Genomic DNA, 14,867 nt, shown 5'->3' with positions numbered 1-14,867 from the left:
GGGAGAGGAAGATAGTAGGCACAAATGAGAGGCGAGCAAAAAAAAGAAAAAACGAACTAAATGAATACAACATAGATGCAAGAAGTGACGGGGAACTTCATTAGCAAGTCCCACATCCGTCTTTGAGGTGGGCCAAATGCTTTCTAGTATCCTGAGGCTACGGTGGGCTCCTCCACCAACCCGCCCATATCGATGTACCCACCAGTCTATCTGCCCAAGGTCTAATGCCTTTGATCTCTTCATTATGTTTGCTTTACCGCGTACGAGGGGGGCTAAGCTACTCCGGGATTCTGACACTGTAATTCAGATGCACCACCTCGGGGGCTCGGGGGAGTATTCTAAAGTTGTATTTGAGTTGAACTCTGCAACCGCGAGAGAAACTTTACCATTTTTTTTTTTGGTTATTGCTTTAATAATGAATGTGAATAACTGTAGTTCTAGGATTCTAAGGAAGGTGGCATACTTGTTTCTTGTTTTCCTATACAGTAGCATTCGTTTGATTGGCTCGGCAGCAGATTTGAAGTGGAAACGACATGTGAAGGTGTCATAAATCATGTTTCCGATTCAAACCCATGCTGCCGAGCCAATCAAACAAAAGCTATCGGAGAATGAACTGGAACAGGAAACGGGTATGCCACCTTCTGAAAACCTGAGAGCCGATTATTACGCAGTAAAATTCCCAGTGTTCATTTTATCCATTTGTAACTCAAGAGTGTACAAACGTAACCCACTGGACCATTATGGGTTCATTTTGGTTACATTTGTACACTCTCTTAGTGAAATTAATGCTCAGGATTTTACTGTGTACAAAGAAACAAGCAAACTCTGCTGCAGATTGAGCCGATGAAGCTCAGGGCCACGTTTGATCCAATTACGCTACTATGTAATCTATCTGACATGGATCTGCATAGTGGCGGTGGCATTGAGAGACATTTCTGTTTCTGCAGAATTCCCCGAGACCCCCATTTGGTCTTGAGGCGGATCTGTCTTCCACTTTTTCCTGCAGCGCATTTTGTCAAATTAAACCCAACGAAGGTTCTTCGATTTTTCTTTTCCTTTTTTTTTCTCTTCTCTCCATTCCTCACCCCTCTCTCATTTCTTGTGCCAGCCTTTTGTTCTTTGGTTGCAGGTCCTCATGTATTATACATGAGGATTGGGAGACTTATCTGTTTCTGGCCATAGTGGCTGTTATTCCCCAGGAAGGGGCTATATTTAAGACCCGGAGAGGTCAGAGACGGTGCTCGGGGAGCCTGACTTCCACCCAAAGGTGGAGGTGGTTGAATAACATTAAAAGTCCCAAAATAGAGCTTATACAATATGGTGCTGCAGCTGATTGGAATTTGAATCGTCCCTTCAATAGTTGGAGTGTGGATTATATTTAAATGTGTCATTTTGGTAATGACCTCATGCTCCCCATGTGTCTAGTTAGAATATGGTTCCAGAACCAGAACACGGAAGTTCCTCTGTGAATTTGATGAATGTCTTCTCTTCCTTTCTCTGTCTTGTTCAGTGTTGCCAGATTCTGCGAGAGAAACAAGCAACCCAGGTCTAGGAAAACCAGCCCAAAAGAAGCGACTATGAGCCACACGAGCACTTTAACATAATACATCAGCTATTTGAAAATAGCAGATCTACAAGCTCACAACGCGTCGCGATGCGGCGCGTTGTGAGCTTGTAGATCTGCTATTTTCAAGTAAAATCTTGCGAGGAAATTATAATAAGTAGATCTGGCAACCCTGGTCTTGTTCTCTCTCCAATAACGCAACACTAATGCCTCCTCCTCCTCCACCACTCCCTCTCTCTGTCCTCACAGCCGGTACCACCTATATCTTCGGAAAGGGAGGCGGCCTGATCACCTACACGTGGCCCAACAACGAGAGGCCGAGCACGCGGACGGACCGGCTGGCGGTGGGCTTCAGCACCACCATCAAGGACGGCATCCTGGTCCGCGTCGACAGCGCCCCGCGCCTGGGAGACTACATCATGCTCCACATCGTAAGTCCAAAATAAATGACACGTTCTGCGGTTTGGCCATCTTTTTATCGCCTATATCGCTTGGATAAATTGTATTAGAAGTTTTTTTATCATTTTTATCCCACGATTTTGTAACCCATATTTTTTTTCACCCAGTGCCAATTGCCTATGTAATCCTGGGCGCTACTCTCCCTCTGCCAGCCTAGGGAGAGGCCCAAGCTGAAGCTCATGCCTCCTTCAATGCATGAGGAGCAGGCAGGCCGCTTCTTATCCCCCGACAGGGGGGAGGTTCCCTGGTTAGACGTAGCGCGTGGAAGGAACACGTTATTCCAACCAGTTATTTTCCCCTCTGTCAGGCGCCCTGGCCGACCAGGGGGAGGCAGTATAGTGACCAGGATTACTGCATGTTTTTGTAAGGATAAGGATAATTAAGTCCTTGCGGTCTTGTTTCCAATGAGGGCCTGTGAGCAATTAGGGGTTAAGAGTCTTGCTCAGAGACAAATTTCATTTCATCGACACATTTGCTGGCCTGGCCTGGAATCGTACCTGGGGCAACCAGGACCTCTGGCTCCCTAGGCGGGCTCACTAACCACTCAGCTATGGCCGCCCCCTTGTGAGGGTATTAACTACCCTAGGAGACACGGGAGAACATGCAAACTCCACACAGAGAGGCCCTTTCGCCAACCCCACCTAGGGTACGGGCAAACTGTATTAGAAGTTATGGCTCGTGATTCAGCCCTCAGCATCAACAAGACCTAATTCACGGCGCGGCACACCTCAGCAGTAGCCCCGGCCCAAAATTGGGACGTTTGCCAGGGTTGATATACACTGGTATAGGCTACCACTTCAACAAGACTTTGGTATATATATGTCATGCCTCGAGGTCATGCCCGGTTCAAGTTGTCTCTAGGCTCACTATAAGCAGAGGCAACACAACAACTTCATTCAGGCGTAATTGTTTTGCACTTGTTGTGCAGTAAACATCACCGTATCTGTGCAGCTGCGACCTGCCCCCAACAACACCGGTTCGCAAACAAGCCTCGAAAATTGCCCGTCAGTGTTTGCTTATTGCAGAACTCCAGCTCCAATCCAAGCCATCGGGCTAGCATTGAATTATACAAACAGTAGAGATCCATAAAATGATTTTAAAAGAGAGAGAGCTGTGCTCGCTATACCCAGCTCTTCCCGGACCAAACCCCCCCCTCACCCCCCACCCCCACCCCCACCCCTGCTTCCTTGCTGCATTCCAACTGGCTCCCAGCATGTATAATGAATGTGTGGAGCCATACATATGCATCATGTTTCAACATACTGGAAAAACATGGTAGAAAATATATAAATGGAGTGTCTGTGAGCCAGGATTCAGGGCAGGTGAGCTGTGCGTCAATATCGAATGTTAACTACTTTCACCCGGGCATTCCTATTTTGAGCATGCCCCCCCCCCCCCTCCTCCAAATTAAACCTCAAACAAATATTGCGCATGTTGCGATGCGTCACACGTAGATCAGCTATTTTTGTATCTTTTTCAACAGGGCTTTGAGCGGTAAATAATATTTGAGACGTGACCTTCTGTTCATTGCCGTATACCCATCGACTGTTTGCACAGCCATCGGGAAAGATAAGACTCGTATTAACAGGATGCTGGTGGAGGCAATAATAGCGAGGTGAGGGTGAGAAACGGATGTGGTGACGAATGAGGTTAATATACAGAGGAGGAGGATCTGGACTTGGTTACGTCTTTCTCTTCTTAATGAGTTGCCCTCATCGCCTGAGTGCGGGCCATGTGGCTCGCACAACTAACCATATGCTCTGCCACAATGAAGGCCAACCGCATGCCGTTTTAGATGCGTTTGCTCTGTGTGTGTGCGTGTGTGCGTGTGTCTGTGTTTGTTTGTGTGTGTGTGTGTGTGTGTGTGTGTGTGTGTGAGATACAGATATCACTGCAGTCATCCACACGGCTGTGCCCAAGCCTGCTGCTGAACTGAAATACGGATTCTACTACTATACTGCAAAGTTTATTTATACCTGGTATACTATTTGTTTGCGCATTTGCTGTTTGTCTTGTACTGTGTTATCGTCCTATGTTTCATGTGGCACCTTCAACTAGAACCAATTCCTGTACTGTACTGCCTGACAGTGGTGTAAAGTAAAGAGCTTGTAGATCTGCTATTTTCAAACATTTTAGCACTTTTACTTTTGGTACTTTAAAGTTGTACAATGCAAATTCACAACTAACGATTTTTAGCAACCTCTGCTGGTCACTACCGTCACTGCATACAATTTCCGTGTCCTCGATTACCCAGAATTCCATTCGTTTTCACCGGAAGCCGGAAGCGTTTCAAAAAGCGATCTTTTAATTGTTTTATACTATCTACGGATCGTTTCTCTTAGCCAGTGGAGCATTAGTTACCATGAGCTGTGCTTTCTTTTTCTGTTCTTTTTCGATCTTCTAATCCTACATTCTCTTACAATCAGCGTGAGGTTCATTTTTGTTATTAGCGCGATAGTTCCTGGCCAAACAGGAAACCGTTGCGGTAGTTCCTGGCCAAACAGGAAACCAGTGCATTTCCACCTCCGTTTTCCGGCCAGATGACGTCATTTCCCCGGGAAAGTCCCCCCAGTCCACGTTCAATATAAAATATATAAATAAAAGGCTTCCGGGGGTGAAATTCATGGAGTGGGTGTTGTGAAACTTTTGCCACTCACAAAAGATATACAATTTAACTTTAGTTTTGTTGAAAACGTTACCTAGTATGCCTTTAAGTACATTTTGATACCAATACTTTTGTACTTTCACTCAAGTAATTTTTTTTATTCCGGACTTTTACTTGTAACGGAGTATTGATACTTTTACCAAGTAAAACATTTGAGTACTTTTTCCACCACTGCTCACAACTACTGTAACAGCCAATCTAAATGATCAAAACGCATCGCAACGCAAAAGGTATTGAGCTTGTAGATTGGCTATTTACCAGTGCACAACTAATTATAACAGCTGGGCTTATATCCTATATTGTGTTGTGTAGTGTGAGGTGCGTACATTACATGCATGTCTGTGCCAGCGTGTACGTGTGTGTAAGTTGCGTGTGCGTGTGTTAATGTATCCACGATGTGTATGTGTGACTACAGTATATGAGTTAATTATGTTGGTGGAAGAGAGAGAGAAAGAGAGAGCAAGTAAGCGGTGAAATAGACAATGTGGGAAAAGTCCCCCATTGTGTTTGGCTGGCTTAGTCATTGTGGGCCTCCTGATTGGAAGCAAAAGGGTTGCATTTTTAATTCTGTTTTTCACATCTCGCAGGATAACCAGCCAAGCTGTGTAACTCTTTAATTTGGCTCCCAGTCACGGCCAACGTCTTCATTTCTGCAGTCCCAGGGTGCTAATGAATTTATTATTAGGGAATGCAAAAGCAGAGCTTTGACCAATTTATTTACAGAAACAGCTTGACGTGAACGTCGCGTGAGTTTCATCACAGTGTGTCATGACATTGCTACACTAACTTATACCTTATTTTTTTGACAGACAATGAAAAGTCATTAAGAAATCCTGAGGGGGGGGGGGGGGGGGTGTTAAAACCCAATGCAAAGCCATACAGTATAAGATACTAGATGAGACTTTGGATAGCTACGTTCAGTGAATATAAACCAGACAGAAATAAAATGATTTAAAATCTGGCCCAGCTGTTTCCTTTGCTGCCAGTGGAATACAAATCCCTGGCTCTTTTCTGTCATTGGATTGGTAGATGTAGTTCTACATTTTAGACTGTATTTATGTAAAAAAAAAAAGAAAAGAAAAAAGGGGAGATGCAATTCATAACCCAAGATAATGTACACTTTTGTTTCATTTTTAATTTCCCCCATGTGCAGTTTATATATAGTTTTCTTTAGAAATTGTGCTAAAAAAAAGCTTTTAAAATGGATGCTAGCTCAAAGCCACCTGACAGTGACAGGAAAAAAAGCCATTAGGTAATGATGGCTAATGACAGTTTGCGTTCTGCTTCTTGCACTTAACAGTGACTCTGAGGAAAAGGTTAAAGGAATTACAGCCTCCCATTCTGGATAGATGTCTCACCAAAGGTCTTATCAAGCCCAGAGGCACTACTTAGCCTTTCCCATCTGTAGCAGGTGACTGCTTCAGAATCAGTTGGCTACAGTAGAGGGCTATTAGCTGATAAGCCAGTAAAGCCACCCACACACTAGGATCTGATCTAATGGACAGCTAGTGCAAATGACAGCGTCAGAACGCATTATTCCCTGTTTTACCTCCATTCACTTGAAGCCAGGTAATGCTTCCCATACAGCAGCGTCTTTGATTTCTGCAGCGACGCAATTGTATTCTTGTTTTACATCCAGCCAGAATGGCAGGCAGGTAAATAGGTGGTGCTTCTACTCGCCCCAATCCAGCTACTAGTGTCAGCATTTGTGCTTTTTTTTTGTGTGTGTCTCTAATGAGTCTCTTTTTAATGCAAATCCACCAGGGGAGCATGAGTGACTTTTAATGACTTTGACTTGGACTTTAAATAATTCATGATCTCAGTTTACTCTGGAAAACGAGCCGGAGTGTACATGGCATTTTAAAGCCCTGTCAGCCCGTACCAGAGAGGGAACAAAACACACATTTTAAAGAGAAGACATACTGTAATCACTGATTCTCTTTCCCATTTTTCCTCGTTACACTCGCTTTTTCGCGATTAGCTCCAAGGCTTGTTTTGCAGCCATGAATTAAAGCAATGATTTTGGTGTTTATATTTGAACTGCTTAGGACAACCCTTTGCTTGTTTTGCATCGTAAAGGGTAATTTGTTTAATCAGCAGCTGATAAGCTCCGCATAATGAGCCACCACCACCCAGCGTTTGTATTTCTTCGCGGCAATGACGGACTCGTTAGCGCCCCCTCCCCCAGTTGCGACTGCTAATGCAAATAGAGCCTCAAGAGAATGCAAGGATCCATGTCAGATGCCTTGTAGTCAAACAGCAAGCTCTGAGAATCTCTCTCTCTCTCTCTCTCTCTCTCTCTCTCTCTCTCTCTCTCTCTCTCTCTCTCTCTCTCTCTCTCTCTCTCTCTCTCTCTCACACACACACATTTACACACACATTTACACGCACGCACACACAGACACACACACACACACACACACACACACACACACACACACACACACACACACACACGCACACATTTACACACACACACACGCACACACAGACACACACACATTTACGTACACACAGACACAGACACAGAGACACACACACACACACACACACACACACACACACACACACACACACACACACACACACACACACACACACACACACACACACACACCTGGGGGGCCCTATATCTCCTTCCACCGGAGCCATATTATGAAAACTCGGGAGCTGCCTCCTTGCTTTTGGCCAGCTGCTGTGGAGACTGTGGGGCCGGTTGGTTTGGGCGCAGTAGGTGCCTGCCAGACAGGGCCTGCTGTCGGGATGAGTTTATCTGTCATGGAAGGCATCCGTCCACTGGCGCCCCTGAAGGAAGATTAGACACACCGTGCTGGCTTTTTCCCCTTACCCCTTTCTCTCTCTCTCTCTCTCTCTCTCTCTCTCTCTCTCTCTCTCTCTCTCTCTCTCTCTCTCTCTCTCTCTCTCTCTCACTGCCTGCTCTTTTGTCCCGCTTTATCTCCACGCCTGTGTTCTTCCGTGTCCCTCCTCTCTGCCTCTCTTCCACTGCCCGATCTGTGTCTCTTTTTTATCTCCTAGCCTGTATTTTCTCCGTCCTCCTCTCTCTCTCTTATGGTGGTACTCCCTCTCCCTCCTGTCCCTCCCTCTAGTGGTGTAAAGTAACTAAGTACATGTACTCAAGTACTTAAGTACAATTTTGAGATCTTTTTTTACTTAACACATTGGGTGCCAGAATTTTATAATAACAGATTACGTTCGGTGCCAGAAATCTCACCGTTAAGCTGCGCGGCGCTGTTTAAGCTGTAGACTCCAAGACGAGAAATCCATGTGAAACAAAGCATGAGTTAATTTTGCACGATGGTCCTGGCTAACGCCTGGAACGATAACATCTCTCACGCGAGCAACAATGGCGGAGCGATCGTGCATACAAAATGAGTCGTTTTCCCCAGCGTAAAAAGTTTCGGAGTCATAGGGGTTTTAGAGAAGGAGATAAAACGGATTTTTGGCACGTGATCCATCTGTCCTTTCCTTCTCAGAATCACCATGGGTGATTCCAGAGCTGCTCCAGCCCCTCCTGTGCGGAAAAAAACGGAAAAAACAAAAAGACTGAAAACACGGTTCAGACCGCGTTCGGCGCCGAAGCGCTACTCTGTGAAAACACGGTTCAGACCGTGTTTGGCACCCGATGTGTTAACTGGAGTATTTCCAATTTTCTGTACTTTAACTTCAACTCCACTTCTATCTCAGAGGCAAATATTGTACTTTTACTCCACTACACTTATTTGAAGAAGAAAAAAAATACTTTTACAAAACATTCATTACCCATTTCAGCCCTATATACATTTCGGCCGTTTGAAAATAGCCGATCTACAAGCTCACAATGCGTGGCAATGCGACGCATTGTGAGCTTGTAGATCTGCTATTTTCAAAAGATTTGCATGCATCTTATACATTTGAAAACTTGTGAGATGGTACTTTCTGCATAATGAGTACATTCTACTTTAGGTACTTTAAGTACATTTTGAAACCAATACTTTTGTATTTTTACTCAAGTACATTTTGAATTTCGGACTTTTACTTGTGACAGAGTATTTCGAAATTGCAGTGTTGATACTTTTACTTACCCGCATCCCTTCCTCTTTCTCTCCCCATCTCTGTTTCCCTTTCTTTCTCATTTTCTCTCTCTCTCTCTCTCTCTCCTCTTTAGCTCTCCTTTCCGGTTGTCTATGTGTCAGTGCGTGCGTGCACCGCCGAGGCAGGTCTGGGAACCGTTTATAGTAGCAGAGACGGGGGGTGGCAGTCAGTGCGGGGTGGGGTTGGGTTGAGGTGTTTTCACCAGGAGGAGGCTGTGCAAGGTTAGGGACAGATGGTCCCACCTTGTCAAGTCAGCGAAGGTGTTGACACAGAACCAGATTATGGCATAGCAACGAACATCGTGTATCGGACCTTTTTTTTTTTCTTCCAAAATGTCATGTTCATGTCAAAATGTCGGCGCTAGGACTGCACGGCCTGACCGAGGCAAATGATGCTAAACATTATCACAGAGAGAAGGTCAAACGTACACATGCCTCAAAGCCACAGACACATATATACCTCCACAAGGCAAACTCTCTGGAATGGACAGGTTGGTATTAAGTCCTTTGCAGGGGCTTCACATGCAAACTGACTGACTATCAGTGGTGGGGAAAGTACTCACAATTCCTTACTTAAGCAAAAGTATCAATACTGCAATGTAGAAATAAAAGTCCAGAATTAAAAATTTACTTCACAAGTTTGTATACAAATCATTTGAAAATGGCAGATCTACAAGCTTACAATGTGTCGCATCGCGACGCATTGTGTGCTTGTAGATCTGCTATTTTCAAATGGCCAAAATGTATTTAGGGCTAAAGTGGATTAATGCATGTTGTGTAATAATAATCAAAATCTCCAAAGTAACTATATAACTAAAGTTTTCAAATAATTGTGTGGAGTAAAAGTATAGCATTTGCCTCTGAGATGTAGTGGAGTAGAAGTCGCCATTCGTCCCCTTACCGCCAGTGTGTTGGCTTATTTATACTAGGAGATTTGCAACACACAGAAGAATTAGAAAAAGCATTAACTGCATTCAGTCATTCAGTACCTGTATGTACTATGCACACTTGTTAACTAAAACTAAAAACATTATTTGCTAAAGTTGTAAGTTTTATGTTCTGGTCCCTGCCAGCAGTGTTATAATTAGATTGCCATCTGCCTTGTGCAATCCCTCAAGTGGTATAGTGTTGGTACCAGAGAGGAGGAGGAGGGCCCCTTGGAGCCTTTTCCCATGCAAAAAAAATAAAGAAAATAGAGGGAAAAGCATATGTAATGAGTCACTGGGTCTTTCTCTGCTCCAAATGGCTCTACAGTAATTGCTGTCCACGCAGAGATGCCTTCTGGAAAACGGCCAGGGAAGTACATGTAGGTCAGGGCAATTCAAGTGCGAGCGAATCAAGACAAAAACAACCCTAAATAAAATAACGGAGGAGTGAACAGTTTAATATCGCTGCGAGCCACATCACAATATGGACATCTGTGTCGTCCATTTCCATCGGAATGACCCCATGGCTGCATATCAGTCACCTGTCAACCCATTAAAACCGGGAACACATCTGTGTAATCACTTAAAACCGCTTTATACTATTAGAAAATAGCAGATAATACAAGCTACAAGCTTGTAGATCTGCTATTTTTGAAAAATCGTGAACATTTGTGCAAATCTTTGAATATATATTATTTTGAAAGCAACTTTTTTTTACTAAAATTTTTGCTTCTGGGGGTCCGCGGCTAAATACATATCATTTTGGGGGTCCTTGACATGAAAAGGCATGAGGCACCATTGATATTATAGCAACATAAGTGTTTTAGAAAACTAATAGGATTTAGAAGACATTTGTAGAATCGTATCTCAGGTCTTAACGGGTTAAGTACTGTATGTTACTTTTAAAGGAGGCATATAGCTTTCAGATGTTCTGAAGCAGCCCAAGGACATACGAACGCTCGGATAAGACGCAGTAGCTGACGGATTTACTGAATGAACTAAATTTACAGAGCTCGCGCGGTAAACGGATAATTATTTTGTACTGTACAGACGTTTCAACACTATAAAGTATGCCCATTATGCAAGTCAAGAGAATAAAATTCGATACAGTATATATACATATATTGAGGATTAATAATTAATAGGCCTGCATATTTAAGAGGTTATTTCAATCGGGGGGCGCGTGGGGAGGAGGGAATAATCACAGTGTATCTTCTTCAGCACAAAAAGAACTAGACTACACCACTGGGGCTGAGATGAAGTCATGCCAGCCTCATGCTCCTCCTCCTCCTCGGCCATGTTATAACAGCACATGAATGATTCAGTGGAGAATGAATTAACCACGTGCTCCTCTCAGCTTCATGTTTCTATTCACTTCTACGCAGTATCCCAGTGGTGTAAAGTAACTAAAGGACATTTACTCAAGTATGCTGCACTTAAGCACAGTTTTGAGCGTGTCTATTTTTAAACGTCTATTTTATAACTTCTACTGCACTACATCTGAGGTAGATAATATTGCGCTTTTTCACTCCACTGCAATGATTTGAAAACTTTGGTTACAAGTTACTTTGTGGATTTAAATTATTATTTCAAAACACGTATCAACCAATTAAGCTCTGTTTTATATTAGTTATAAGAATAAATAAAAAAGAACATTGGAACATGATGAAAAAATTGAGTACTCTTACTTTAGTACTGTATATTTTATGGCAATACTTTTGTACTTTTATTTAAGTACATTTTTAATACAGGCCTTTTACTTGTCACAGAGTATCATAGTTTGTGGTATAATATTGTGGTATTAATTTTACTTAAAGACGGGGTGCCGTGATTTTCAGTGATTTCTTCCCCCCCTAAAACATAATCATCAGGTATTATGGTTATACTAAGAGGAAGATTTTTTTCAAAAAAGTGTACAGAAATTGTTAAAATTACGTTTTTTATGTGGATACTCCTCCAGTTCATTAAGTATACCTGGTTCTCACCTTAGCACCTCCTCCACCACCGTAGCACCACCCACCTGTCCTAGTCCCTCCTCCTCCTCATGCCCACACCTCTTGTGTTATGATAATGAGGGGGAGGGTATATTATTACTATGTCTAAGGGCTGTTTTTCTATTGGCACGTTTGACCCTCAAGGTTTCAGCCTCCAGGTAGAAACTCAAAATAGTCAGAGAAGACATAAAACACCATAAAAACACCACCAGGGGGCTTAATGAAGTTATATCAGCCTCATAGACACATGAAAAACAGAAAAAGTGCAAAACCATGGCACCACCTCTTTAAGTTCAAAAGAATCTGTGTACTTCTTCCACCACTGCAGAATCCAGAAGAAAGGGAGTTTGGGACGGAGGAGGAGAAGTTAGGTCATCGTCTTGTATCTCAACATGTGCCATCTTTGTGCTGACTCATGTTTACCATGGCCACGCACTGGCATCAGGGCGTGTCTGACATGAACATGTGCACGCATTGGCGCCTGAGTTGCATAAGGCCCTTTTTGAAGTAAGGACTGGACAAAATGGCGTCGCTTTCCCTGAAAGTCAGCAGTTCTTCTGCCTATAGAACCTGATATGAGCAAGACACACGCATGTGCGTGTACACACACACACACACACACACACACACACACACACACACACACACACACACACACACACACACACACACACACACACACACACACACACACACATGGGTCAGTGTTGCCAGGTCTGCTTATTATAATTTCTCCCCAAGAGTTTATTTGAAAATAGCAGATCTACAAGCTCACAACGCGTCGCAACGCGTCACATCGCGACGCGTTGTGAGCTTGTAGATACTGCTATTTTCAAATAGCTGATGTGTATGTTTAACGTGCTCATGTGGCCCATAGTCGCTTCTTTTGGGCTTGTTTTCCTAGACCTGGTTGCTTGTTTCTCTCACAGAATCTGGCAACACTGCACACGGGCGCACACACACACACATACACACACATAGACATTACGACCAACATGGAGTCTACATTCTGGATAACCGGGTCGTGACCCTATTGGTTGGCTCCGGCACCCAATCAGGCCGGAGTCTATCGGGGGGTGGGGGGGGGGGGGGCAGTGACCTCTGCAGAGACGGTCTCAGCCTGACAGGAAATGCGGGCAGGGCAGAGAGAAGGACCGAGCGACGGCCTCTCGGACAAACCGGAGATCAGGTCTAAAAATAGGAAAATGTGTCTTTTGCACAAAAGAGAAGCCGAGCAGGAAATGGCCGAGAGCAGAATAAGAGACGACGAGATGGAAGACTCGGCTGTCACACATCCACCAACAAGCCCAAGCACCCCCCCCCAACCCCCCCCCCCGCTGCCTGTTCAGAAATGTTTGCGGGTGGGGGGAGGGGGGGGGGGGATCAATAAGATCCCGAGATACACTCCACAACCTGCGATGATTCAGAGCTTATAATAATTCCACGGAGCCGCAGAGTGGGGAAAAATATCTTTCTATCCCCGTAGCTTGGTTTTCTGATGATCTCAGCTTCATATATAAACCTGAGATATTCTCCCTTTTTTGTTTCACCGCCAATGGCGCTTCTGTCGTGTGGCGGGAGTCAGTACGGAGACAGATTAAATAAATACAAACTCTAGCTGGGTAAAATGCCCAGGTATACTCAGGCTCGCATTTCCAACTGCATCTGTGGAGGAGCTTTGCATTCCGTTCTGATCCCTGCCTTTCTTCAGTTTGCTTTTTTCTTTCTTATAGCGGCAAGAGAAAGAAACTTCTTGATGCTTCTTACCAGCAGGTGCTTAATCCTTCATGAATACATTTGGTGAGCCAATCTGCCACACCGTTGCTGATATTGAAAGCAGAAGATGGATTTTTTTCTTCCGTCTTTCCGCTAGATTTATTTTCTAATGTTGACGTTTATCACTTGAGCGGCCCTGCAATTCATCATGCCCCTCTCTTGTCGATAATCCGAAAGAGAGTCAATTTGCAAAAATGTGAATCTTACTTTCTTCCTTTATTTGCCAACTCTCTGCTGTCTGTCCGCCTGTCTCGCTTTCCATCTCCCTCCCTCGCTCTCTCTCTGAGCTTTTGTCCTGTGACACGGCAGGATGTGGGCAACAGGGTGACACCGAGCGTTGTGGGGGGACTTAAGCCTGAGTTATACTTGGCTGTGCATCCGATAGCATAGCCGATCTACAGCTCACAGCGCATTGCCCCGCGATGCGTCGCAAGCTTGCAGATTGGCTATTTCCGGAGCGCAACACCGGGCCGCAACTCAGTATAACTTAGGCGTTAGGAGATGATGTGATGGCGCCGGGCCTCGCGTCTGCAGCAGCATGACTTGATCGATCTCAAGTCCTTCTCTCTCATTAACCGCTCGTCACAAACTGTCCTCCTGCTTGTCACTCACACACACACAACATGGCCGCGTCTGGAGCCGGGGTATACAGGAAATTAGAGCTTTAAAGAGCAAAAAAGAAACAAGAACTCGAAATGACACGAGTAATCTGACTGAAGTGAGAGGTGTTTTGATCTCAGCCAACATCTGCCCCGTGTCAAAACAATGCGTAAAGAGAGGGTTTTGGTTAGATTAAGTGATGGGAGCTCTGTTCCACATCACCGCCAAGAACATGACAACATTTTCTAAACCTTCCAAATCTTCTCAACCTCCTGCTGTCGAAAGACGACGGGCTAATTTGCAACAGCTGTGGAGCAGGACCCTGGAGGCAAAATGACTGCCACAGAGAAGTGCAATGGCCAGACGCAATCTGTGGACCTCCTCTGAACCGTATAGCCTCCAGTCTGTAGCCATGGCTAATGAATTTCAGGTTTTATATAAATGATATATACTGTAACAGACTTAATACCATAAGGGACATCAGCAGCCTTCCACTAGTGCAAATTCTAGACTGTATAAGGGAAATTGGCATTCCAGGGAAATTGAAAAAGGAGCGCTCGTTTTCACCCACCCCCCCAGGCAATTCTGTAGAACCAACACTAGAGGGCAATACTAGACTAGACTAGACACTAGACTAGAACATGTATGCAACGTGCATAGACGTGCATAGACCTGAACGTGCATGCGTGTGCACGCACAGCACGCGCACACGCTCATGCTTTCAATTTGGTTTATTGAAAGCATGACTGTTAAGATAATTTTATTGTGTTCTGGCTTTTAACATTTGTTTTA

General features: G+C 44.3%; 1 protein-coding gene across 1 annotated transcript in view; it reads left to right on the top strand.

Annotated features, from left to right (window-relative positions):
• The window catches only part of nrxn3b (neurexin 3b), a gene marked incomplete at its 5' end in the record, with an annotated part of 438,954 nt that overhangs the window by 343,009 nt on the left and 81,078 nt on the right, over positions 1-14,867 (top strand). The window contains one exon of the mRNA XM_080453658.1: positions 1,814-1,995. Coding sequence (XP_080309784.1) covers positions 1,814-1,995 — 182 coding nt within the window. The remainder of the gene's footprint in view (positions 1-1,813; positions 1,996-14,867) is intronic.

This window comes from Gymnoscopelus braueri (assembly GCF_963280865.1).
Source record: "Gymnoscopelus braueri genome assembly, chromosome: 16".
Classification (NCBI taxonomy): domain Eukaryota; kingdom Metazoa; phylum Chordata; class Actinopteri; order Myctophiformes; family Myctophidae; genus Gymnoscopelus; species Gymnoscopelus braueri.
The sequence above is the reverse complement of the archived record's forward strand: the minus strand, read 5'-3'. Positions and strand labels throughout refer to the sequence as shown.